Here is a 26,450-nt window from a genome sequence, read left to right on the forward strand (position 1 = left end):
TATTTCTATTTTTTCAATTGGGGTTACAGTAGGGTGTTTCTGATTTTTTTCAATTGGGACTACAGTAGGGATGACAGAGAAAAGATTGGAGTGAGAGAGATGAAAGAGAAAGGGTTGAGAGGAATGAGAGAGGTGAGTAAAGTTTGGGGGTTTCCTTTTTTTTAGTTTTATTACTAAAACCCGGTAGACATTGCTAAAATGTACCAACTGAAAAACAGGCGTACGCGCGTTAGTAAACCCCATATATATATATATATATATATATATATATATAAAACTAAGAAGGATGAACAAAAAATCAGTAATTTTGTTACTAAATTATTATTTTTTTCTATATTTAATGTTTAACACAAATACTAGTTATTAAAAAATAGATTTTAAATCTAATCCAATCTTATCAAAATCAGTGTAAATTGAAGTCTGTATTTAATTATATATTATAATTTAGTTTTATACGTGGTTGACATGAATCTTCCAACAACAGTCATATAAAACATTCCTCGATATTTCTTCATCGTATTAAAAGAAAGAGTGAAAATTACAAGATTTTTGGTTTATGCAGTGCTTAACATTGGACCCACAAGACTCTAGCGGCATATAATAATACCAGAGTAAGGTTGACAGAGAATTGGTTATGGAAAAAGCTTGAGTCTTGTAAGAATATGTTTTAAGAAAGTTGTCTTTTTATGATATAGGATTGAGTGGAATAGACGGCCATGGCGCCATACTGAACGATCCCTGGACGTTACTGTAATGCTGCCATAACCGTACAATCTTTGGACCCTTCATTAAAGGTGACACCAAGCTTGGCCCGTATTGCCAAAAGCAGTGTCCCTCTCCCTCTATCTCCAAGTGTCCTGTGCACTCATTCTCCACCGACAATTACGACCTTGAAAAAAACAAGGAGAAAAGACATTTCACCATTTAGGCATTTAAATTTTACACCGTATGTTTGTGTTACTGGTTCGTGTGAATCACGTTCGCTCGAGGTTTCTTGAAACAATTTATAAAGCAGTCAAAAGTCATCTATCAACAGTTTTTAATTCATATGATAGCTCATTCAACTCAAGGCAGACATAAAAAAATTGTGTTGTACCCCGTAATTAAAACTTTTTAGTTGAGGAAAGGGAAATGCAATTTTTCTTCTACGCGACATCACATGTGAGGACGTACTATGCTTGGATGTTACAAAAGAAAACAGTATTTCAACCGAAATATTTAATGTGTATGAAGTCCAAGCTATCTTGAGTTTGAATGAGGATATTAAACATTGCTCTGCTGAGAATGTAGCAGTAACTTCTCATTTCACCTTGTCTCAGCCAAACATGTGACATTGCATCTAACGTACTATTCTCTTGACTACTTCTGCAATGAGTTCTGTACAAAAACTGCAAACGTGGACATGAGTCATACTTCCGTCATATATGCCTTAGAAACTTGTCTGTTTGCACATCATTGATATGTAAATAACTGTTAACCGAAGAGTCGTTTTAACTCCAAGGGAGCATAACCACTATCTTCATTGGTTTTCTTGTAATGATGTGTAATTCTTCACCATTAAAATCTCCCCGCATAGCTTTCGTGGGACTTGCTCCAGTTTAGTACCCTCTTGCCATGCTTGCCCAACTGAGACCCCAGGTCCTAGATGGCGAACATACATAACAATTTGATCGTTGAGAGGATAGGGATGCTTAGCTGCATAAACAAAAGCCAATAAAATTGGGGCATAAGAGGACTTTGAAAAATGACATGATCACCCAGCTTGCTTCTAGTGTATTACAGGGCAAACCAATGAAGAGGTAGGTATATAGAAAATAATGCAACAAGAATACACCATGCAGACATCTATCGCAAAAACTTAAATTTTAACATATAGAAGCAATACAAATTCTTTAAAAAATGTAACGTGTACTTTCAGAACTGAGACTATCTCTTTACAAAGATATAAGTTGCTACCTGGTCTTGGAAAACCTGATGGGAGCTCTTTGATATCATATAGTCCATCCCCAAATTCATATGCTAAATCGCAAGGCTGTTCAGTTGACATCACTTCCTTAAGTTGTCTCACCGCAAAATACAAAGGGGAGAAGGAGTCTGCAACTGCAGCCAAAAGTGATCCACCTGTGAAGTTGAGGAATTAAAAATATCTAAGTTAATATTAAGGACAACCAAGATTTAAGCTTAAAACAATGAATCACAAAAACATAAAAGAAAAAAACAAAACCAGGCCCCAGAAATGAATTCATCAAGAGTCCTTGATTAAATCACAATTATATCAACATCTTAAAGAAAAACAGCAAGATTATACAACCAATTCATTCTTCTTGTATATGTCTATTACAGATTATTGAAGGATTAAGGCTCAGAAACCATGATTTAACAACCAACAGAGTGACCACTAAACAGGTAAAGATGTAAACAAACTATGAAAATGGACATGTACAGTATTTTTCGATCTACTGATGGACATCCATATATAAACTTATTTTCACGGTTTCAACCTTGGTGAAAAGAAAAAGCGTATAAATTCAATATTATGGATCAATTTGAAGTATTGTGTACGAGAAGAAGAATAAATTACTTCTATCACTAACCTGTTGCATGCGAAATGTGGGTGACTAAGTGTAGTCTATCTAAACAATATGAACAATCAAGAAACTATATAAACATAATATTTGAATTTGGATATGATAAAAAATCATTGAGTTACTGTTACATGCTCAACTGATCTATGTTTTATACATATGAAAAAGGGAATAGTGCATTACAAGGAAAAGTTATATCCTATAACACTCAATACACCCAAAAAGCAGCTTTATGAATGTTGTACAATTCAATAACAGTCATAATAATATGCACCAATATATATATATATATATATATATATATTATAAATTGCTATTAATACACATCTCAATTACAATATTGCCAAAAAGGGACTAATCAAGTAACATAGAACATAGTGGGTTACAATGAGCAGTAGTTACAGAAATTGTGAACATAATGGTTCAGGGCTCCTTAGAGATATTGTCGTTGTTCTGGAAGTATTAGGTGTGATGAACCTTGCCCTCTAAAGCTCACAATATTATTTTGGACATTTATGATCCATTATAGAACAGGGAACGTGACTTATATCAAAGCACAGAACTATCCACATGGAGAAATTATCTATATATGTTTCTGAAAAAAATTATCATTTTTATTAAGAGAAACAATAAACATGAAATGAAGAGAGAACGCATATCATATAAATAAATTGAATAATACAAAAGATAAATAAATACACAAACATATCTCATGTACCCTTTGGTTTTCATGTAATTATTTTGTTTTAAAAGTTTAAATTATTTTTGTAGTAGCTAGTAGAGATAAATGAGATTTACCAATGAATACAAGATTATTCCGTCTAGTTCAAATTTTACTAATTTAAAAACCCAAGGTCAAACCTCCACCTACAATTAATTTAAATTCACATTATCCAAATAATGTTATGTTAAACATTTTTAATTATAAAATAAGGTTATACATATCTAAATTACAATCCAGCAACCAAGCACAATCTTCTACCCAGTCCGTCCTATCATTAACTTGCATTTCTCAAACCATGAAAAGTCAAAAATTCATGGATTCTTGATTTAGGTGCTTTTGGTCATATTTATGGTTATACTTCTATGTTCTCCTCTCTTTCTTCTTCCAAATTTCCCCATTTTATTACATTAGCCAATGAGCCCGAAGTGTGGCCAGACTAGTGATTATAGACTTATGTTGTCACTATTTATTTTTTCAATTTTTCTAACAACAAAAACGAAATGCCCATCTTCCAATGATTCAGAAATTTGGATTATGTGCTAGTATTCAGGTAAAACATATAAGTATATAGTTGAATTATTCTTTTACCCACATGTTATGTAGTTGGACTTCACTGTGCATTCACAATTAGACTAACAATACAACCTTGATGTGCATATTTCACAAAGTGCCACTACATTTAAGATTGACGAGCATATATTTCACTAAAATTATTAATTGTGTAAAGGTATCCATGCCATTCTATGCCAAAAACAGAGAAACTTACTTATGATTCGCCCGTAGGCCTCTCCATCCTTGCAGGTAAATATGGCCTTCAAAAGTGTCAAAAGAGCCAATTCTTCAAATGAAAGCAGTAACTACTTCGTGTACAAGAGCAAAAAGGTAATAAGGAGATGATAAATTTACCTTTGTAAAGGAATTTATCCAGGAAATTATCGTTGGTCCTATGTAACAAAAGTTTAACATTGACATTAGTTTTCAAACTTCAAGATGCTAAAATTCAAAAACTAATACACACGAAACCATGACAAATACTTTCAACACAAAAAGACACGTTGAGGGCAGCATTAGTATTGGAACACGAAAGAAAGTAGGTCAAATTTACAGGAAAATAAACATTTCCTAATTCAAATGAAATGTATTTAAGAATCCAGTAAACTGAAGTAGGAAAAATCATATACATATACGAAGAGGGAAGAGATTTTGAGCACTAGGATTGAACTGTGCATAGTATTAGGAAGCAAAGTAGTCCATCCCTACATGTGGACGTGAGAAAAGAATGGGGCAATAGGAAACAAAATGCATTCATTCATTGTGTGATATTTAATCTAACCTAGACAACTCCCAAACAACAACGATGATCAAATCAGTTCACTAACCTCCACTTGTTCTGCAGTTATAATATTCAACCACAACATCATCACTGTTAGAGCTGGACAACAGTGTAGATGCACTTTTCTTCACCAACTTGGGATCCTCATACCGTGTACCAGCTATCTGCCAAGCCATTGACACAAGCCTGCGCAAAAATTTCCAGTGTTAGGCACTGTAAATGCAGAACAAAAGCATTAGAAGGAAAGAAAAATAAGGAGTGAAAATACCTAGGTTTTAACAATCGCAGTAGTCGATGTCGCCTTTCCTCAGGAATATCTTCAATCTTTTTCCTGAACATACAGAGTGGGTGTGTAACTGTAACTGAGAGAGAATAAGAATTAAAGCTGTAGCATGCATGTATGAGTTACCATAGGTATGCAGAGGGATTATAGGAAGATGGGTCCAAAGGAATCAAGCCCTTAGGAGGATCAATGAATGTCACAACGTCTTGTTCATCCAAGTAAGTCTTTTTACCACTTGGAAGAATTCGAAAGGGTTTATCATCCCAAGGTGACACATTCAATTGATTGCTTCGAGAACCAACCCCACAAGTAGCACCTAAAACCCCATTTCTGTACAATCGCAAACCTACAAAATGCAATACAAATTAATTCAACACAATTAATTTCAGTTCAGTTTAGGGTTTAAGGTAAAACTGTCAAGTGATGCACCAACGCACCTCTCGACCGTGGAAGCATTCGGCAGGAAAAGGAACAAGGAATCGGAGGGTGATGATGCTGCCGCCACCATCTCGGTGGTGTCAACGTGAGTGTCGCCGCTGTTCCTGCCATCAAAATCTAAACGCCAGCACGCTGCGTCAGGGGTTTGTGGATAAATAAAAACGCACCAAAACGAAGTGTCGTTTAGTTACTGTGCTAGAAAAACGACATATTGAGGTCCTTTCTTCTTATCCTTTTTACGTGCTTTTCTACTTTAGCACTGAGAGTGTCTGCGATCTATCTGAAGAAATGCTGCTTCAAATTCAAACGAGGCAATTCGGTGCAGCGTGTCCACGGGTGAAACTTGCACCCGCAAGCGCAACCAAGAGAAGTGGCTCTGTTTGGTTGAGAAGGAGGAATGGAGGCCCAAAATGCTCGGTGGCGGCGGCGTCGACGGCCCAATTGGAAGTGAAGAGTGAGAGCCAAACGAAGCCGTTTCCGGCGGAGGTGTCGAGAACCCTGATGGAGTTGGCTAAGGTGGGGACGCTATGTACGTTGACCGAAGAGGGTTTGCCTCTGGGCACTGGGGTTCGATTCGCGGTGGAACCCGAACATGGTACTCCCTTGTTCTGCTTCAATTCCAGTGATAACACTAACATCCCCTCTTCTCTTCATGTTCAGGTACCTCATTTTCCATCTCTTTCTCTATCTGTCCCACTGCTAATTTATCTATTCGATAAGTTTTTTTCATGTCTGTGTTTGTTTATCAGTTTGAACAATTCGGATTGCGCACTCCTCAATGCACTGTTCAAGGAACTCTTACCAAACCACAGGATCCAAAGGTAAGTGTAACTCGCTAGTTTTAGTTAAGTTCCCTGTCAAATTAAATCAGGATCATGATCATGAATAAAAGTTCATCACTTTGTGTGCATGTGTATATGCAGCGTTTTGTTTCTGTGTGGAGGAAGAGGTTTGGAGAAGAAGTGGATCAAGATTCTATTTACATTATTGCTGTGGATCGGGTACTGCAATTGGAAGACATTCAGGAGGTAGAACTCATTACCTAACCTTGATCTAACCTTGAAATGGAACTTAATTAGACCTGCTTGGGTGATTCTCTTCGTGAACACTTCTCAGAAGAAAATAAGAAGAAAGATCAAATAAACTTCTCCATAAGTTAAAATCATCTTCTACAGAAGTTATGATATAGTTTTTACTAATTAACCTTTGCATAGTTTAATTCTAACTATTGGGAAGAAATCTTCCCATCAGCCCTTTAGACTCTTATGCTCGCGAATGATGATTTGCATTGCAACTGTAGGATGGTGTTTGGGTAACCTCTTCAGATTACAGCAATGCTCAACCGGATCCTCTTCGAGACTCTGCACACAACTTAGTAACTGAGATCAACACCAACAACATGGAAGACATTACTCGCTTCTGCAATGTCTACGTTGATTTGGATTTCCTGGTTTGTCACCAACACTCCTCTATCTATGTTTATTTGTCTTTTAAATATTGTCATCCAAAACCAAAACGCATTGCTTGTGTTGACTTTGAATGGATTTGGAAGGTTTCGGAGGCAAAGATGATATGGGTTGATCGCTTGGGTTTTGACATGCGGTTGTCGTCCCCTCACAGAGGCGTGTTTGAGGTCCGCATTCCCTTCCCTAGAGAAGTCACGGATGAAAAAGGTGCCAAGTCTACGTTTAATTGTATGTCACAACTCGCTTGGGAGGTTGAAAGAAACTTCCAACATCCACACTTTCCAAAGGTTCAAGAGTTGAAGCCAGTCAGGTCCTCTTTGCTGTAACCCACGTACCAATTCTTCAATCTTTGTCAAACATCATCCATCCTAGCTTGTTTTTCAAAGAATAATATGACAATGTTTGTCGCACCTTCATTCAATAGCCTGCTCCATTGCATCTACCATTGTGTTTCAAAACTCAGGTTGAATATCCTCAATAGGCCATGATTTTGAGACCAAATCTAGGTCGAATGGACTAAAATAGGCGTTTGCGTATTCATTAATAAACTCATATATCTATAATCGTTACATTTATTTTACCAGCAGTATACAGACATTTGCTGGCTAAATAAATTTATATATCTAATTTCTTGAGAAGCATTTATTCATGTAAATAAGTAAATAAGTCTTGTCTATGTCTACCCTTTTTTTTGAAAAAGATGGAACAGCCAAATTTGCAAAGCCAAAAGATAACATAGTTACCAAAGTCAGTCATTTTTATTGAAAGTAATTAATTAAGCTGTAACAGTGATAACATACAAGTAACAGTGAAGGTCTACTTGCAAACGGTTTGGAACTTTGTACATACACATTACCATAGAGTACATTAACATTCATTCTGGCAAGTACAAGGAAAAGAAATCATATAGCTGCTAGAGTTGAGCGAAATTGATGACTGAGATATTTTATTTTACTAATTAAGTCTGCCTGTTTAATGCTACTACCCTTCCTCTGCTTGGTCTGAAACAGAGACGTAATCTTGTTCTCCAAACTCTCTGCTGAGTATTTCATAAGTTTGTCAACCTTAGCATCATTTTCAGTTGTCAAACAATAGTTTTTGACATAGGCCCTGTAGATTGGTATAATACCTTTGGTCAAATGCTTGCATACATTTTCCCGTAGGATCTCATCGGAGATTACCCAATCAGATTGCTTCTTGTATCCTTCCTCAAAAGCTAGATTAAAAGCAGTTAGTCTCTTTGCCAAGTCTTGGCATGTCACACTTGCACTGGAGGGTGAAAGTATGTCCTTTTGTACTACAAGAATAGACAGAAGCTTTCCCCAACTGTTCCTCAAATAAAGTGCTGCATAATAGTCCCTATATTGTTCGTGTGCTCTTAACCAAGAATCCCCCATCATATTTCCAAGTACAGTACCCCTCAAATTGCAGAAATGACAGTGATTATTCATCATAAAAAGGTAGGACAGGGTGATATCTTCATAGGTCTTCGACCAAGCATCCAAATTAACCGCAACCTCCTTAATTGCGTTATACATTTGGCACAAAACGATACCCTCTTCGTAGGCTTCCTTTCTCCAACTAAGATGTAATCTCACAACATGTGTCAAATGTGGCCTATAAGCATCCCCAAGCAGTTGATTGCAGTAATCCGTCACAAAGCTCACCAGCCTGGGAACGCTGCCATCTGGGGGAGGAGAAGTTGGCCTTTGCAACTTCACTTGTGCTGGAAGTTGCCAGAATATCTCATTGGCACCATTGACAACTTTTTTTATAAGATCCTCTATCACAGTTCTAATTTCTTTACATGCTTTCGCACTGAAAAGTTGGTTGAATTTTAGCCTCAGATCATTTAAGACCCTGAATATCGACAGCAGGTTCAACAATTTGAAGGGGTCATTTTTCCTCTCAGTAACCATCCTTCCAAATCGAATAAAAGAAAAAATTCCTGATTCAATGGCAATCTTTGCAAAACACCCCATGCATGCTTCTGGACCAATTTTCTCAAAGACAATAGCAGAAAACCTCCACTCAATCTCAAGCAGTTGCTTAGCAAACAACTCCAAATGGTAGCCCCATTGGTCTATGTAACTCTCTATAGACTGGACAGCCTCAATTTCAGTTGTTGGAATATCCAAGTAACTCAAATCTAAAGTCTTCAAACTTCTCCGAGCATTCATGCCTCGAACTTCAACATATATGGATTGACACTTGTGTAGCCTGCCATTAGCATTTAATCTCTGTGTGATGGAATGCAACTTCCCTGCCAAAGAACTTGTCAATGGCAAAATATGTTTGGCAATACTGGTTTTCTGGCCAGTGTGTGGTGATGCCAATGAAACCAAAGGAAGAGGCACGGAGTTTGCTGTCAGAAGCCTGTGGAACTCGAGCTCTAGTTTGTCAAAAGCAGTACTAAGAAGGCCTTCATCAAGACGAGCACCTTCCTCCTTGACCTGCAATTCTTGCAATATTCTGAGATATGTCTTCACCTTCAACAAGCAAAGCTCATTGGTTATTGCTTTGTCTTGAAAGAGCTCATAAATGTCTTTCAGCCAGCCAACTGTCAACCTGCAATTGTCACTAAGAAGCTTCAGTGCTTCCTCAAGCTTCTTTGTATCTGAGACATATGTGTGTAGATCAGAAGAGGGATCTGTTAAGAGAGATTGCTCCAACCGATGAACAGAGTCAAGAACCTTAAGGAGTGCAGCAGCAGAACATAGAACACTGTCTATACCGTGCTCAATGTTGACAAATGAGCACTTTTGCATTGAGATGGGTCTAAGGGAAGCTTGCAAAGCCAGATATCTCTGGTTAAGTAGCTCCAATCTCGACCCAGATTCATCTAGTGCAGAGGCAATGGCGCTTGATGTTTCCAAACTAGTTGTCAAACACTTTCTGGCTGCTTCAAGATTCTCCGTGTTCTCCATATCAATGGCAAATCAAGTGCTGACTCGAAATGATTACTAGTTTGGCTTTTAGATTTACAACTAAACATAAAAGTTTGGTCCAATGAAAAAGATAATATTTGTTGGTTTCTTGTTCATCGTCCCACTCACATCTCTTCACCAAACTCAACAAACAAAGTAAAAGGGAGTTAAGGCTAACTTCACTTACAATACAAAAAATCTCTGTAATGTCAACCACCAGGTGGTAGAACTTCCTTGAATTAGGGCACCATATGCACAACTAATTTCTCAAGCCATTGTTTATTATTCATTCCTCATCTTGTTTTGTGTTAGTCAATCCTAGCTTTCATGTTTCATTTGACGCAATACCAGCTACTCTAACTCTTCCTTCAACTGCCTCAACGATCAGCCTAAAACTTAAAACCGAATTCTTATTTTTTCTGCACTCAATTGCTATCGTCGAGTTTAATTTCTCTTGTAATAATCTTGAAGCAGATCTCGCAGTGATAAAGCAAACATGTGACCAAGTTGTTCTTATTTTACACGTACACTAGTTTGATTACCAAAGACAACTCGGTCCAGGTCAAAAGTTTGATTCATTGTTTAACTTACTATTGATCTTAATCTTTCATTTTATTTTAAATTGACCACTAACATTAATTGATTACTCTAGATTTTTAAAGGGACTAAAATGAAAAAAATAACATTTTTGCAATAATAATAATAATAATAATAATAATAATAATAATAATAAAATAACATAACATAAGGAGGATCGACAAAAAAAGTAAAAAAAATATTTATTGGACTAAAGTAAAAAGTAAACATATTTATTAAAAAGTTAATAATATTTGTTTAACAAGTATCCCCGACTTAAATTAAACACTAATGATAAATAACATAAAATATAGTAAAGAATAAGAATCACCAATGATTTTTAAGTGAAAGAAAAACTAGGTTTAATTAACTATTGCGAGTTTTCAATAGTAAAATAATTATTATTATTACATTTTACTGAGATAAATACCATTGTTTTAATAATTGTTTAAACTAGAGATTGTAATTAACACGAATACCTTCAAGTATCAACAACCATAATCTAGAAAAAAAATTAAATAAAAAAAGTTCGAGCATGGGATACAATTTAAGTTAAATTGTCATGAATTTCCTAAAGAGAGTAATGAATAATTGTTGCATGAAAAATTATTAATGTTAATCAAAATTAATCTTTTTCAAGTTATCTATCCTTGCTTACACTTACAAATGTCACTTTGATTTACTCTTTCTAGATACATTACTTTATGGCTTTTATTCTCGCAAGTTTTAAAGGTCATAGAAATGTTGTTTAAAATTTATTGAGAAAAAGAGAATTAATTAAATCAATGATAATAATATAGAGGGATCATGAAGGTCAAATAGAGAGATTCTTCAGTTCCACAAGTTACCTAGAAACCGACAAGATAATGATGGTTCAATTTTAATAATACAAAGTATATTAGTGATTTTTCATATTTTCATTTTTTATTTTTTCAAGCACAGAAAATCAACGTCTGCATATCCTACTGAGTTGTCCTGTACCCAAAAGTAACAAGGCCCGGTCAATATCTTCATCTTCCGACACAACGAAACAAAACATAATAAATAAATAAATAAAAAGGAATTGAGCAGTTGCAGATTTGTGCTACAGTAAACTCTACAGAGACTGAGTCAAACGGGCATATATCTCCGAACTCTTGGTTAGCAGGTAGTTTTAACTCATTCGTAATGTTATACACTTACAGTTTCTAAACAGAAGGAGGGCAATGACAAAATAACCATGACATAGGAAGAAAATTTATGAAACAGAAAAGAAAGGAAACCGGGGAAGAAGGGAAACCTAGAATCTAAAAGTATCAAAAAGATCAACAAAGGACAGAAACTACAATTTATGAGTAATGATTATTATTCTAAGACATAAGCACATATGTATGTAAGGTCAACCAGAACAAACAGTTACTAGAATGATTCTCATATCAATATACGGTGTCCGTCCCCATGTGTAGAAAAATAAAATATGGGATCCAAAGAAAGAATACAAACAAAATTGGAAATTCAAAGGGAAAAAAATTAATACTAACAAAGAGGGCAGCCACCAAAAGGTACATAATTTGAAGCAATAATTTGGCTTGAAGTGAGAGCTGCCACCGGAAGCTACACAATGTTGATGGACATACAAGCTGGGAAACAGCATAGAATAGAAAAGGGGACATTTGCTCCTATTAAGCGGTTCCCTTCTGTTTCAAAGTTATCTTATCTCCAAGACTGAGGGCAATTCCCTGAGTTTTACTTCTTATTCTGATGTATCCACTCAACTTGCCATCTGCTTGCTTCTCAATGCTCACATTCACCAAAGCATCTTCCCCAAAAACACTCTTAGCATAAAGGTTTGCAGCAAGGAAACCACACTCCCCTTCCAAAGCAGATCTAAATAACAGGAGATGATGATCAAATTATTATATGGAACCTCCCATCTAATCAACATATAAATAGCAACGTCGACTGGTAAGTAACATCAATCGCTGAACCTAATACTGTCTCACAATTATTGATGTTTCAGATATGAAGATATAGATTAGAAGTAGCGCAACAAAACGAAGATGCACAAAAAATCAGCATTTGAAAAAAAAAAAAATCTGTCAAGCTTGACTGTTTACACAATCAAACTATCAACTTACACAAACACTTAATAAGAAATTTTTAATTGGATTTGTAGAAATTATAAAAGAATTCGGGATTCAAAAGACGATTAATTATTTCTTATTCAAAAGGCCTCTATGGCAACTGATAGTTTGATATAACAGTCAAGCTTCTGATCCTTTCAATGTTCGAATTTATTTGGACTAATTTAGTCATGTATCTTCCTTTTCGTTCTTAGAAAAATGTTGAAGGACTAATAGTAAGGATGGAAAAGGACAAGGGCATTAGATGCGTTTAAAAAATGTTCAGGAGCAAAAATAGAAATCCTAAAAGGTTTAGAGACTGAAAAAAATATTAATTAGCAAATTTTTCAAGAAAAATATTTCAAAATTTTTAGACATGCTTATTTATTTAATTTGAAAACATTCTTCGTAGGAAAAGCAAAATTGTCAGAAGTTTTACCTCTTCGGGTATGTTAAGGTAGAGATAATATTGTGTGCGTAAAATTATGTCTACAAAAGGGCCTCAACAGAGTCAGAGAACTTACGGTGGAGTCAGGCACTTCATATTTGTAGACTTGATAATGTGGGTCAGGAACTCCCTCTCATCTTGTAATACTGTATTTACAGCAACCTAAAACGCAAAATTCATTAACAGCGAATCATAAATATCATCCAGTTAATACAGAAATACATTGCCTGAGTACATGAATCCCTATCACATTTGTGCTTACCACCCACAGATATGGCAGTTTTGGCATCATATCTGTATAATAAATAAGTATATTTAGAAACATGAATGAGGTGGGTGCAGTATGAACTCGTGATTATGGTTTTTTTTTCTTTCAAGCAGTTTGGCTGCATATGGCGACACGAGATAATCCAAAGCCATCCTTCCTTCACACACGATAACAGCTTATGTAGAAGATTCCAAAAATTACTGTAGCATTGCTCAAATCTGTGATTTATACATTTCAGGATGAATTGCATGACTGTTATCCCAATAGGACACACAATGACCGCCCTCCAATCAGGTAAGGCAGATCCAAATTGGAAAGAAACTCGCCTAATTCTAACTTCTTTACAAATTTTAGGAAGCAGCTTCTGAAACTTCGTTCTCCATCTCCTTTCGTTCAATGTTTACAGTGTTAAGCATCATAGCACTTTGTTAACCTGACTTATTGTATTTCCTTTAATATTTCATGTTTATGTTTACTTAATATTAAGTCTTTTACATACATTTTTTAGACATAATGTTTCTTTGTCTAACTTCTGCATCGTGTATGGTTACATTTCAGTAAGTCCGGCTTAAAGAAAACAGCTTTATTATAGTGTCATATTGCTGTGTTGGATAGAGATATGTTTCACTAAGCTTGAAGTTGTTATATTTTACAAGGTTAAACAATTTTAGATCCCTATAAAAATTTAGATTTTTAGTTTCAGCCCTTCTTTTCATTTTGCTCAATTTTAGTCTCACGATTTATTTTATCCATCAATTATTTTCCCTGTGTCCTTAGATGTTTGCTATTTTGTTGCCAACTTTTAGCCACTACCAGGGACTAATAACCATATAGCCATAAATAAAAATAAACATGGACAAAACAATTTTTAGGGACTAGAAATTTTACAGGGTTAAAAAATTACTTAACCCCAATCTATTTATTAATTGTGACTTAGAGAGTGAATACATATTACTACACTTTTTCCATGAATGAATATATTTTTTAAAAGAATTTCTTTGATATTTTAATATTATACCCGTCCTATCCATATCAATTTATACTAAATTGTATAAATTATCCTAAATTACATTTCACAGTGGGATACTCGACATAGCAGAATCATAGGTTATAGTTGCCACCCAAGCTAAGAAACTAAAGAAAATTCAAAAATGGCGCCTCACTAAAATGAAATGGAAAGTACAAAACCCCCACCCCAGATCACCTACAAGAGCCGAACTACAGAAGCAACAGTATAAACTACTCATTTGTTATCACGTGTCATTATCATGCTAAATCATACTAAAATGGAATATAATGGAAGGGTAACACACTCATTAGAGAAATTAATATAATTATTCAGCATGTTACATTTAAGCACAATGAGAGGATGCAGAATCAAACATAGAAATTCTAATAAAGTATCCAAATCCTTCACAAGTAACCTACGTCTAGGAGCTTAATCAAATGGTGTGTTTCCTTATAAAGTATCATCTTATTATTACCAAATGTAACCAGCAAAGAAAAGTTCTTATCAAACTTTCAACCTAACTACCATTGACAATAACCATGAAAAGTATTAATATAAATAAATGAACTTCATCAAAATATCATTATCTAAACAGTCAAGATGCTAACCATGAATGAAAATTCTGTAGACAAGACACATTCAAAACTAATTAAAAGAATATTCCATGACTAGTTAAAAGAGTATTATATGACTATAACCTCAGAAGTACCAGAAAGGTAACTCTCTTACAACCTGTTATAATGGAAATGGGGTTGCTATGGGCAAAAAAAGTAGCCCCATGCTTTTTTACCATTTGGTTAAAAGAATTTGATATGAGAGAAAGAGAAAAGATACGTACCTTGTTTTCCCATTCAAACTCAGCCCACATAGTTCTGAATGCCACATCAGCACAAGATGCAGGAGAAATGTAATCCATGATATCAATGTGGATATCATTTAGAACAATAACTGTTCTCTCCAGAACATTAGAAGATGTCTCATAAACTATGTTACCAAATATAACTCCTGTTTCAGTTGATGAAACCTTAATGTTGGCCTTAATCTGTTTGCTTGATTCTGGAGCCAGAGTATAGTTTTGTGGACGCTCAACAAGTTTGAGATCACCCATGGTTGCCAACTCCAAACAGAGATTCTGAAGAGTTTCCTTGGTTCGGTTGATGACAGTAACATCAAGTACGATGTCATAGTGATGCACTGTTACATATGCTTCAGCATAAACAGGATCACTGAATCCAGTCAGCTGAAGAATGCGATTGAGCTTATTTGCGTCATCTCCATCCTTTGTAAACTCTCCAGTAGCACGTTTGAGATCATCTTGAACTTCATCTTCCAGCTCAAGTTGGCTCATACCCTGAAGAATTTAGAACAAAAGGATACAAAGAATGTACATTAGAAGAAACATCAGAAGAGCTAGTATATCCGCACATTAAAAAAATGTTGCAATGACGTTGACTAGTAACAAACGTTGCAATGACGTTGCAATGTTGCAATGCATTTTATCACAACTTAATATTTGCATAAATGTAACAATGATAACATCATGAAAAATGAAGAACTCAGGGATTATAATATAAAAAAGTAATTCAGCTATAACCTTCTTAAAAGAAGAGAAAATAAAGGCAGCTACCATACCTTTCTGCTCTTCAGATGGTAAAAATCAATAAGATCATCAGGCTGTGCATTAGAGATTTGAGCCTTCGCCTTAATCTCCTCAGTCTCACGACGCTGCTTATCTGCAAGCATTTTCACAAAGCTCTGTCTGCAAGATTGCAGCCATATCTTCCTTATCTCATCACCCGTATTGCACAGCAACCTAATGCAGAGAACAATCCTGTCATAAGAATCATTATCAATTGGATGCGGAAGAGCTGAAGACTGGCCCAGTTGCAGCATTGAAACAATGATCAACAAGGCCTGTGTGGTTGCCTTGTTAACTTCAACTTTTGAAGTCTGGACCTCTTCCAGCCTTAAGACAAGTTTTGTGAGTGTACACGCAACTACTGCCCCAAGAAAGAAATCACCCGAGAGAATGAGTGATCTCAAGTTTCCAACAGAAGACAGAGACCCCTGTACTAGGGTAGGTGGTGACATGGCTGTTTCCAGAGCAGCACTCTGGGTGGCATAGGTCCCATCCGCAAGGATGGCAGGCCTCCTAGAAGATACAGTGGTGGAGTTTACCTGCTGTATGGGTTTTGATGAATCCTGACCATCTCCTTCATCAGTAATAGTATAAAACGGAAGATCACCAAGACACTGCTTAATGGTTGCAATTCCACTCTCAACCTCCGAAAGTGACAGGCAATATTCCCCAATTATCCAGAGCGCACATGAACACACCCTGGCAGCACGGATTTGGTAGAAAGTGTCCAAAAGCCTGGTGATTATAGAAATCCTCAACTTGGGGTTGGTCTCGATGATCTCGCGCACAAAAACAACCACATCCATGGCAGAAGCGACATTGGTATCCCCCAAGAAGTCCATCAAGAGATGCACAACAGTGCTGGCCACCTCCGGGAACTTAATGGCACAAGTATGTATAGCCTGGACCAGCATCTGCCTATATTCCCCGTTCTTCTCGTGCTCCCCACTCTGAGTCTTAACTACCTCTTTTTTAAGCATCATAACAACCTCATCAATGTTCCTGGGGGTTATCAGCTCGAGGGCAATATCGAGGGTCTTCCTCCTAATATCATGATTGGGAGTGGAAAGAGCCCGAAGGACATCCATGACCATCTCCACCATGATCTCCCTGTTGGAACTCTTGAGCTCGTTCAAACGATCAAGCACAATGAGCTTAACATTGTTGTCACTCTGAGAAAGCAATAGCTGACAGTAAGTGCTAGCAGCAGCCCTAATGGCAGTGGGAGCAGAAGAGAGCGAAACAAGGGTGCTAGCACATTCATAGATAACAGCAGTTGAGGAAGCATTCAAAAGGGCAATAATAATCTTAATATACTTCCCCTTCTCCCCCTTGTTGCTCCGACAAACCTTTCTAATCAGCTCCAGCACCACCATCTGGAGCTGCTCCCCCCAGTCAATAATTCTATCTATGTTTGCAAACAGATAATTGATAGCACGGTCCTGAGCGCAAGAGAAAAGCATAAGAAACGCGTTTCGCTTACTGGAAGGATCCTGTTCGGAGGAGAGGAATTTGTCGACGATCTCCGGTGCGCTGTCGAGCAGCTGCTCCCCCTGGGGAAGCTTGTAGACGGACATGATAGCGAGAACGGCGTTGCGGCGGACGAAGGGGTGGCGGTGCTCAAGGTTGGAGAGGATGGATGGGATGAGAGGCTCGATGATCTCAGACTCATTGAGGCGGCAGAGGAAGCGGAGGGTGACACCGCGGATGTACTCGTTGGGGTGTTGAAGGTTGTTGCGGAGGTTCTGGCAGATTAGGATCATCTCAGGGAGAACTTTGCCTCTGGAATCGGTCTTGTCGATGATCTCGAGGTAGAGGAGGAGGAGCTTTTGGATGGTGTGGTCCTCGGAGGGGAGGACGTAGCGAATGATGGTGATGAAGAGCTGTGGAATGGTTTCGCCGTTGAGGAGGAGCATGATCGCCTTCTTCAGCGCATCGATCTTCGCCGCCACGTCGTTTGCCTCGAGCGCCTCCTTGATCTCGTTGGCCAGCGCCGGCGTGCCCTTGTCGAAGTGGACAATCAGAGTGCAGGACTTCTCCATTGCTCTGAAATGAAATGCAATTGTCTGAGACCAGATCTGATTTCGCAAATTCCAAATCACTCAGAAACTTCGCAATTACCAAGATGAACAACACCAAGAAGACCAAGCGCAAGCAGATCTGTGGGATCTGAGTGAGTGTAAGAAAGAACGAACACGCGAAAAAAACACGCTCTTCAATGTCGTTGCTCGTTTTCAGTTTTTAACACCATCCAATTAACTATCGCCCGCTACTTGGGCTTCCATTCCTTCAGTGGGCCTAAACTCAGTTTCTGTCTCGGGCTCTTTGTTCCTGCACCCTCCTTTTATCTTACTGCACCTTCATAAAACTCATAAATCTCAAATTATTTCTTATTAAAATTGTAATAAAAAGATAAAAAGTAATCCTGTAATTTTTTTTAGTTATGTATAATTATTTCAAACTTAAAATTGCAAATGCATATTTCAGAATGATTTAAAAAAGGTATTGTAAATCTAGAAATACATTTAAAAAAATTATATTTCAAAAAAAAAAAAAAATATATATATATATATATATATATATACACTGAAAAGTATTTTTGAATTTTGAAATATATCTTCGCTAGCTGCGAGATTCCAGTTCTCGTAGAGGCGCTCCGCCACTGTTGAAGGAGCTCCTCCACTGTTGGAGGTGCTCCGCTTCTATTAGAGGTGTAGGGACTAGAAGAAGTGCAGGGATTGGACAGAATTGGACAAATGGGAAGAAGAAAAGGGTACAATTATAATTTCACCAAGCCAGTGGGGGTTGTAGAAAGAAAAAAAGGGAACTACAGGAAGAAGCGGCCAATGATCGGCCACCGCTTAGTAATAAAGGCTTTTACTTCCGTCACTCTTACAATGTTTTTCACGCACCCCTCAAATGTTTAAAATAACCATTTTATCTTCCGTAAAAGTGATTTTCGAAATACATATTTTGGAAAATTTTATGGAAAAAGTTTTCTGAAATTTATGAAACAAGATTTACGGGACAAAACTTTTGAAAAAAAAAATTCCAAAAGAAGATTTTCAGAACAGAGTGTTCAGAACACAGAGTGAAATGTATTTCAGAATAATCATTCTCAAATAATCTTTTCAAAATAGGATTTCCGAAATAAAATTTTCAGAACATGTATAATATGTTATAAAATGAACTTTTCATAATACCCGTACATTAAATATATTTCAAAACGAACTTTTCGAAACACAGTTTATGGGAAGAAGTTATTTTTGTCTTCTTCTTCTACCCCTCCCCCCTCAACCCCACACGCTTCTTCAGTTAGTAACTGTAGAGGTACAGAAAGGAATACTAGTAATGAAGAGATTCTTATTGGCTCCTATTCCGCTTCTGAAGGGCCTTTTGCGTCCCGCACCTCCATGATTTCTTTATGCACTCCTTGTTTTTTAAGTGACCCTTATTATTTTATAATAACATTGATTATGGAGGTGTCAGGTACTGATTTTTCAAAGTTTTTTTCAAATTATGAAATCAATAAATCTTTAGACCGATCGATTTCAAATAATAACTTGAGTTTGTTATTAATTATAATTATATATAATATTTAGTTAAAACCGGATATGTTATACTGTAGGAGTCTATTAAAAATGATAGTATATTCTAAATATTAAGACTATTTTAATATTAAAAGTTTAAAAGTCTAGATAGAATTTCAGTTAATTAGTTTTGTTATCTAAAATATACTATTTATCTAAAATATATGCTTGAGACCGTTGAATGCTAATCTATACTGTTAAGTGGTCATTTTTGCAAATGGTTTGGTGTTAAGTGGTGATAAGATGTCGCTGAGCGCCAATTATCACTACAAGTTTGGAACTAAATTCATGTTAATTCGTTGGGCAAGAAAAATTGTGAAAGTTCTAACGTCAAGCGTTCCTTGTTGTGAAGGTTTAGCATTATGCGTTAGTCTACGCCCTAATGTGGGTTTTTATGTTTTATTCTCTGATTTCTTCTTTGTTTAAAGTGGTTTGCTTTGGATTATACACTTATTTGTTTTAGAATGAGATTTTTTATAGTGTGAATGTAGGCTTCATATGGTATGATATAGTTTTTATGAATGAACAAAGTTATTGGAGAGAATTTCAAGAAGATATTTTATGAAGTGGTAAAGTCAGTGTATGCATTGACATGAAAAATAGTGTATGCATTGACATATAATTTTTAGATAACTATAATAGTATTTTATATGTTCTCTTGAGTTAATTATTTTTTTAATATTAAATGTGTGATGATTCCTTAAGTAGTTTAATACTATTGAAATGTAATGTTATATATATTATAAATTATAAAATATTTAATTAAACCGAGATATATTTTCAATTATGAATTGTACAATTGAAAGGATAAATATTTTATATAAGAAATTATATAATCTTTAATTGAAATAGAAATATGAAACCAAATCTGTGTTTTATTATGAATTGTATTGCTATTAATTAAAAAGATATTTATTTAAATTTTAAATTATATCATGCTTAATTAAGCATGAGTTTCATAATCTACAATCCAAAATTAATCAATTTTAAATTATATGATTTAGAATAATAATTTTTTATTCTTAAATTAAGAAATTCATAAATCATTTTCTCAATTTAGAATTATAACTTTTTATCAATTATTCTATAAACAACTTATAGATTTCTTAGCTTAAACTTTGTATAAATTTTAACCATTTTAAAAAATTGAAATATATGAAATTTGAAATATTTATAGTTAAATTATTGGATTGAATAATTGAGATATCTTAGATTTTAATATTATTGTTTGAATAAAGTAATTTTACTTTGTTTTTAAAACAAAAATTTATTTTAAAAATATTTTCATAATTTGACTCTACCATTCAATCTATGTTGACTTAAATTTCGACTCAGGCTAACTCATCTCGAGTCATCTTAACCGTAGTATCGAGACGAATTGTCTTGACTATTGATTCGTCTCAATCATAACTTGAGGCGACTCGTCTTAACCTTTGACTCAGGATAACCCATCTTAATCATTGGGTCAGACCTACTTGTCACATCCTTAGATTCAAGTCTAGTTGTCAAGACTTACAACTCGAACTTATTCGTCTTGACTTTCGATCCAAACCAACTCATCATGATATTCGATCTAAGCTAACTCATCACGACTTTTGATCCAAACTAACTCATCATGAGTTTTAACCCAACAAACAACATCTCAACTTTCAATCCAGAGTGACTTATCTCAACATTCATCTTAGGTCGAATCAACTCAGAATTCGACCTAAACCAAATCGGGTCAACAACCAATTTATCTCGACCTTCAAGTCAAGTTGAATTTGCTCGACCTTCCTCTCAAAACGAAAACGCTCTACTCTTTATCTCAAATCGAATCAACTCAACCTTCTATTTTCTTCATTTAAAATATCTTTCAAAAAAATTTAATTTTAATTTATTTCTAATTACTTTGTCCAAACAATTTATTTTAGTATAAAAATTATAAATTCTTCAAATAAATAGATTAACCTTTTAAATTATTTTATTCAAAACAACATAAAAGGTAGTATTGGAGATTACATAATTTAAAATTAAGAAATTTTCTTGTTTTAATGGTGTGAGTGAAGTTAACCTCTAACATTCCCGAATTTGTAATCCACAATCTATAATAATGAAACTCAAATCAATTTTCTAAATTGTTAAATCGAAAAGACTTTGTAATGGTACAGTTTAACAAACTTTGAACATTTTCATTGTTACAGGTGCTATAAAATAATAAGGGAAACATATTAAAAAAGGTTTAATACAACATTTGGTTCCTAGTTTGGGGCGATGTATTCAGAGTGGTCCTACTATTTTTCGACAATTCACTATTGTCCCATATTTTTTGTAAAAACAGTTCAAGTTGGTCCTTTTGACTTACGGCGTTAAAAACACTAACGGTTTAATTGTCTCCCTGGCCAAAAGTGAATGAGTTGTGCACTCATTGATTGTGTGACAAGGTTAGGTGAATTGACTTGGCAAAATGTTAAAAGTTGAAGTTATTGGGTAAAAGTTAAGGGTTAGGGTTCGTGCAAAATCATGTGTAAAATCAGAAGCCTCAATTGCAATTTCCACAACCAGAATCCCAATTCGCAATTCACAAAATCATGTGCAAAATTAGAAACCCTAATGTCAATTTTCAATTAATAAAAAATCAGAAACCCCAACTCTCTCTTAACATTTTGGCAACCATCACCCCATCATTGTCTTCTTCTTCACCTCACACACCCACAACAAAAAAAACCCATTCCAAGAGGACAAAGAAGGTTGAACAATAATTGAGAAAAAGGGTCAATGGTAACGTTGGTGGAGCTGTTGACCAACGACGTGCCTTGGAAAAGATGCAGCACGACAATCACGTCCGGCTCGACGCTAACGACAAGGCGAGGAAAGTGCAGTCGTGGATGAAGGTGGTGTTGTTGTGGCCTCACGAAAAGAAGATGGAGGTGGGTGCGGTATGTTTCCTTCTCTCTTTTGTTGTGGTTGAATTGGAAAACGAATGAAGAAAGGGAGATTATGAATGCTGAAACAGGTTGCAGTTCTGGCTGGGAAGATATTTCCAATTTCACCTCCAACGAATCACGAACCCAGATTGAAGACCACTTTCACAAAATTCTTGAATCCCAAATCATGAATGGACTTTAACCTACTTGTAACTTCATTTAACCCTTAGTTAAACATTTTCCAGGTCATTCAGTTTTATTGATAAAATTTACATAATGCATTGCAAAATTGTACACCTCATCCACTTTTGGCCACAAAATAATTACATCATTATGTTTTTAACGTCGTAAGACAAAAGGACCAACTTGAATTGTTTTTACAAAATATGAAATAATAATGAATTGCTAAAAAAGGTATAACCACTTTAAACATTGATCACCCCAAACTATGGACCAAACGAGGTATTAAATTAAGTATAGAATTTAAATCGAAGTATGCAGCGGTGTTCTTTTGGGACAACATTTTTCATATAAAGTTAGATTCAAGGTTTAACTAATATTATATTCTTTGAAGAATGTTTTTGTATTATATATTAGATATTAAAATTCAACCTCATTGTCTTCGTATATTTATCATCTTTTCTATTATTATTTTTCGTGCACTATATATCATGATTCTTTTTTCAAGACCAATGTTTCAATTACAAAAATCTTAATATTGATGAGTAGACGTACTTTATTTAAAAATTAAAAATAAAAAAATCATTTGAATATATTTTGTCATCATTCATGTATTTAACTTTTAAAATCAGTTACAAAAAGATTAATATAAAAAATATTTTTAATATGATAACAATATTAAGTATTATTTATCATGGGTCTTGCATGTTGAAACTGCTCATTTCTAGATGTCTTCAACTTCTGCCATTTTTTATTTATGCGTTGCTGAACTGAGACAGGACTCTTCACTTGTGTTTTAGTCACTTGTGTTTTAGTTTCTGATCTTTTAAACGAAATTGTATTTTTATTATGATATAAGGATCGACACTGCAAGTAAGAGATAGAATTTACATAAACATAATTTTTCTTGTAAAGAAAGAAACAATTAAATAAAAGGAAAGAGATTAATTATGCAAAAAATAAGTTAGTGAATGTCATTTTTTAATAAAAGGATAAATAAATAAATAAACATATATCTAAAGTATACGATAAAGTAAAAATTCAATATTGTATTACTTACCCACTTGTAAATTAGTTCATTGGCTAGTTTTCTGTTTGAATTAATTTCTTCATCGGATTGTGATAAAAACAAGACTGCCTGTCAACACAAAAAAAATATTTTAGGTTTTATGAAGAAAAAAAAATTAGTCATAAGATTAGAGAAATCATACATTTCCAATGCCACTATTCTTTAGATGTTCCCTTTTATCATGGTGCTCTAGGTCCATCTGCACAACCACAAAAACAAAAACAAAATGAGATTCTAAATAATCTTGACAAAAATAATAATTAACCTAAAATATTATACTGCTACAGATTCAATATACATCATTCAAAATCTTCAAAACTTTTGTGCGTATAGTTAGATTTGGCAAGCTTCCATCGGGAAGTGGTTCAAGCCAATTCTTTAATACAGTTAGCAATCCATGATCTAAAAACTCTTGTTGTTTCCTGCAAAATAATTGGTGAAAAAATTATTAGAATTATTCTACCCACTTCAATAATCATATTATAAAATACATTATTGATTTGGAAAATTAAGTTTCTTTATCATGAAAGAACTCAAACCTACGTTTATAGTTTTCATAGTTACTATATTTATAAAAATTATAAACTTTTTTTAATGAGGAGTCTCTTACACGCTCAAGGATCTGTAATAAATTAAATATTAAAAATTAAAATTAAAGATTAATTAACCACATACTCTGAAAGGACGTCGGTAAAAAGAGACAATTTCTTAAGCTTATTAATGGCAGGTTTTCCCTGTCTGTTAAGATCACAATCCTCCTGAGCAGCAACTTTAAACTCAATCATGACATTCATGACTGATAAAGGTATTTTAGTTGGGTTTCTCTCGTTTCTTTTCCTTTTTCTTTCTATTTGGAAAAGATCATTGATTTCTTTATCCTTTTCCTCTTGTTCTCCCTAGAAATTTCATTTAACATACAAAAATGCATAAGAACAACCTTTTAAAGAAACATTAATCCTAAAATCAATTCCAAATCAAATCAATGATAAAATACCTCATAATTGCTCGTAGTAATCATATTCGTCATCTCCATGCAAGAAGAAATGTATGGACACAAATTGAAAGCAGAGCTACTTATTGAAGTGAAAGAATTTTTTATTAAAGTGAAACTTCTCTAAGCCAAATACCTTATTAAATAAGACTTTTAAAGATAAAAGATTTAGAAAATATATCCTAACTACCTTTAAATAATATAATCATAATAAATCAAAATGAAATGTATTTTTTAAGCTTAATATGGTATAATAATTTTGAGAAAATATTAAAATTTATCAATATTAAAATATTTAAATATTCATCTTTAAATAAATAAGATAATTTTAAAAAGATATTATTTTTTTCTTAATATTAAAATATTTGTGCTATAGGATAAGACAATTTTAAAAGATTTGAAAGATAAGGTAAATTTGAAAATATTATATTTGAAAATAAAAGATGATATTAAAAATATGTCAATATCATGTTCTAATAGATAAATTAAAATATATTAGTCGTATACAAATGCAGAAAAAATAAAATTGTATAGATATGTCATTATCAGTTTTTCACTTATTGTTAATAGAAAAATCGATAAAAAATTATTATATATATATATGGTTTATTAATAAAAGTTTAAAAATATATTAAATTGTATATTATATGAAATATAAGGTAATTTTGAAAATATAAGATGATATTGAATCAATATTTTGTTTGAATAGTTAAATTAAGATTAAAAAGATGTTTAATTACTTAGCTTTTTTTAGTGTGTTAAAAGAATGGAGGTGAGCAATTCTCCCTGCACCTTCAAAACTTCATCCTGTATCTCCTAATTTTATTTTAATTCCAACTATACTTCTAAGTCTACCACAGAGAGATACAGCGAAAGAAAGAGGGAAAGGTGCAGCAACGTAAGAAGGAAGACAAGGAGCGGCGAGAGAAGAAGGGAAATAGAACCGCCGCCAGAGAGCAAGAGAGGGAGTGCGGTGCGAGGAAAATTGGAATGTGTTTTATTCAGAAGGGTAATATAGTAAATTTGGAGGTGCATGAAGAATTAAGAGAGGTGTAGGACGAATTACTCAATGGAGGTTTATGGTGATGACGAGGGTGAAACCGTTTCACAAGTAGTAACAAAACGGTACAACCAGTATTTCATTTAACTATTTGTTAAATTTTTTTCCACATCATTAACTTTAATTTTTTAAATTTATACTTTAATTGACTTTAGTGTGTCTCGTATTACAAAATTAAACACCTCAATCACTTTTGGTCAGATAAACAATTGCACGGTTAGATTTTTAACACGGTAAGTCAAAATGACCAAGAATCAATTTTACAAAATATAGGATTATAGTGAACTTCCAAAAAAGATAGGTCCACCTAGGAACCAAATAAGGTATTAACCTTTTAAATTATTTTTTATTCAAAATCAACATAAAAATATTGTGGGAGATTACATAATTTAAAATTGAGAAAGTTTCTCGTTCTAATGGTGTGAGTGAAGTTAACTTCTAACATTTCAGAATCTATAATCCACAATCCCTAATAATAATAATAATAATAATAATAATAATAATAATAATAATAATAATAATAATAATAATAATAATAATAATAATGTAATATAACAAACTTTAAACATTTTCATTGTTACAGTTGCTATAAAATAATAAGGGAAACATATTTAAAAAATGGATAAAAGAAACAAAAGCCTTTTTATTTTTGGAGCTTTTTCCGTCCAATAACTAATTCTGTACAATTGCGGTCCAGTTCTGAAAAAGCAAACCCACTGTTGACAGAGATTGTTTGTTTCATTTCAATGATTAAAAGCGACCTTAGAATACGAACATGAAAATATTACATTCTTATAAACTCAAACGTATCTGTTTCACACTGTGGTTGAAATAGAAGGAAACGTATTATTTGGGG

General features: G+C 34.2%; 5 protein-coding genes across 5 annotated transcripts; 1 reads left to right on the forward strand and 4 right to left on the reverse strand.

Annotated features, from left to right (window-relative positions):
• Window positions 1–1,183: 1,183 nt before the first annotated feature.
• LOC124820821 (WD repeat protein) lies at window positions 1,184–5,594 on the reverse strand. Its single transcript, XM_047292595.2, has 8 exons — window positions 5,363–5,594; window positions 5,052–5,271; window positions 4,911–4,973; window positions 4,689–4,828; window positions 4,216–4,253; window positions 4,076–4,121; window positions 1,957–2,121; window positions 1,184–1,695 (listed from the first exon to the last, which is right to left on the reverse strand). The coding sequence occupies exons 1-8, from the start codon at window positions 5,472–5,474 to the stop codon at window positions 1,520–1,522; spliced, it is 960 nt and encodes a 319-aa protein (XP_047148551.1). The 5' UTR covers window positions 5,475–5,594; the 3' UTR covers window positions 1,184–1,519.
• Window positions 5,586–7,271, forward strand: PGR7 (proton gradient regulation 7). The gene is made up of 5 exons (XM_047292596.2): window positions 5,586–6,023; window positions 6,113–6,184; window positions 6,287–6,391; window positions 6,664–6,813; window positions 6,916–7,271. Exons 1-5 carry the CDS (start codon window positions 5,652–5,654, stop codon window positions 7,153–7,155), a joined length of 939 nt encoding a protein of 312 aa, XP_047148552.1. The 5' UTR covers window positions 5,586–5,651; the 3' UTR covers window positions 7,156–7,271.
• Window positions 7,272–7,617: 346 nt separating this feature from the next.
• Window positions 7,618–10,239, reverse strand: EXO70G2 (exocyst subunit exo70 family protein G2). Its single transcript, XM_047292592.2, has one exon. It carries the CDS (start codon window positions 9,754–9,756, stop codon window positions 7,732–7,734), a length of 2,025 nt encoding a protein of 674 aa, XP_047148548.2. The 5' UTR covers window positions 9,757–10,239; the 3' UTR covers window positions 7,618–7,731.
• A 1,397-nt stretch (window positions 10,240–11,636) lies between these two features.
• Window positions 11,637–18,023, reverse strand: LOC124820820 (coatomer subunit beta-1-like). The gene is made up of 4 exons (XM_047292594.2): window positions 15,792–18,023; window positions 14,998–15,510; window positions 12,959–13,044; window positions 11,637–12,198 (listed from the first exon to the last, which is right to left on the reverse strand). The coding sequence occupies exons 1-4, from the start codon at window positions 17,838–17,840 to the stop codon at window positions 11,994–11,996; spliced, it is 2,853 nt and encodes a 950-aa protein (XP_047148550.1). The 5' UTR covers window positions 17,841–18,023; the 3' UTR covers window positions 11,637–11,993.
• A 5,129-nt stretch (window positions 18,024–23,152) lies between these two features.
• LOC148204439 (protein IWS1 homolog 1-like) lies at window positions 23,153–24,570 on the reverse strand. The gene is made up of 6 exons (XM_088107313.1): window positions 24,538–24,570; window positions 24,219–24,439; window positions 23,842–23,965; window positions 23,686–23,742; window positions 23,535–23,612; window positions 23,153–23,341 (listed from the first exon to the last, which is right to left on the reverse strand). Exons 1-6 carry the CDS (start codon window positions 24,568–24,570, stop codon window positions 23,153–23,155), a joined length of 702 nt encoding a protein of 233 aa, XP_087963439.1.
• Between the last annotated feature and the right edge of the window lie 1,880 nt (window positions 24,571–26,450).

This window comes from Vigna umbellata, chromosome 1, assembly GCF_029865625.1.
Source record: "Vigna umbellata cultivar VRB3 chromosome 1, Vumbellata_1.0, whole genome shotgun sequence".
In the NCBI taxonomy this organism is placed as follows: Eukaryota; Viridiplantae; Streptophyta; class Magnoliopsida; order Fabales; family Fabaceae; genus Vigna; species Vigna umbellata.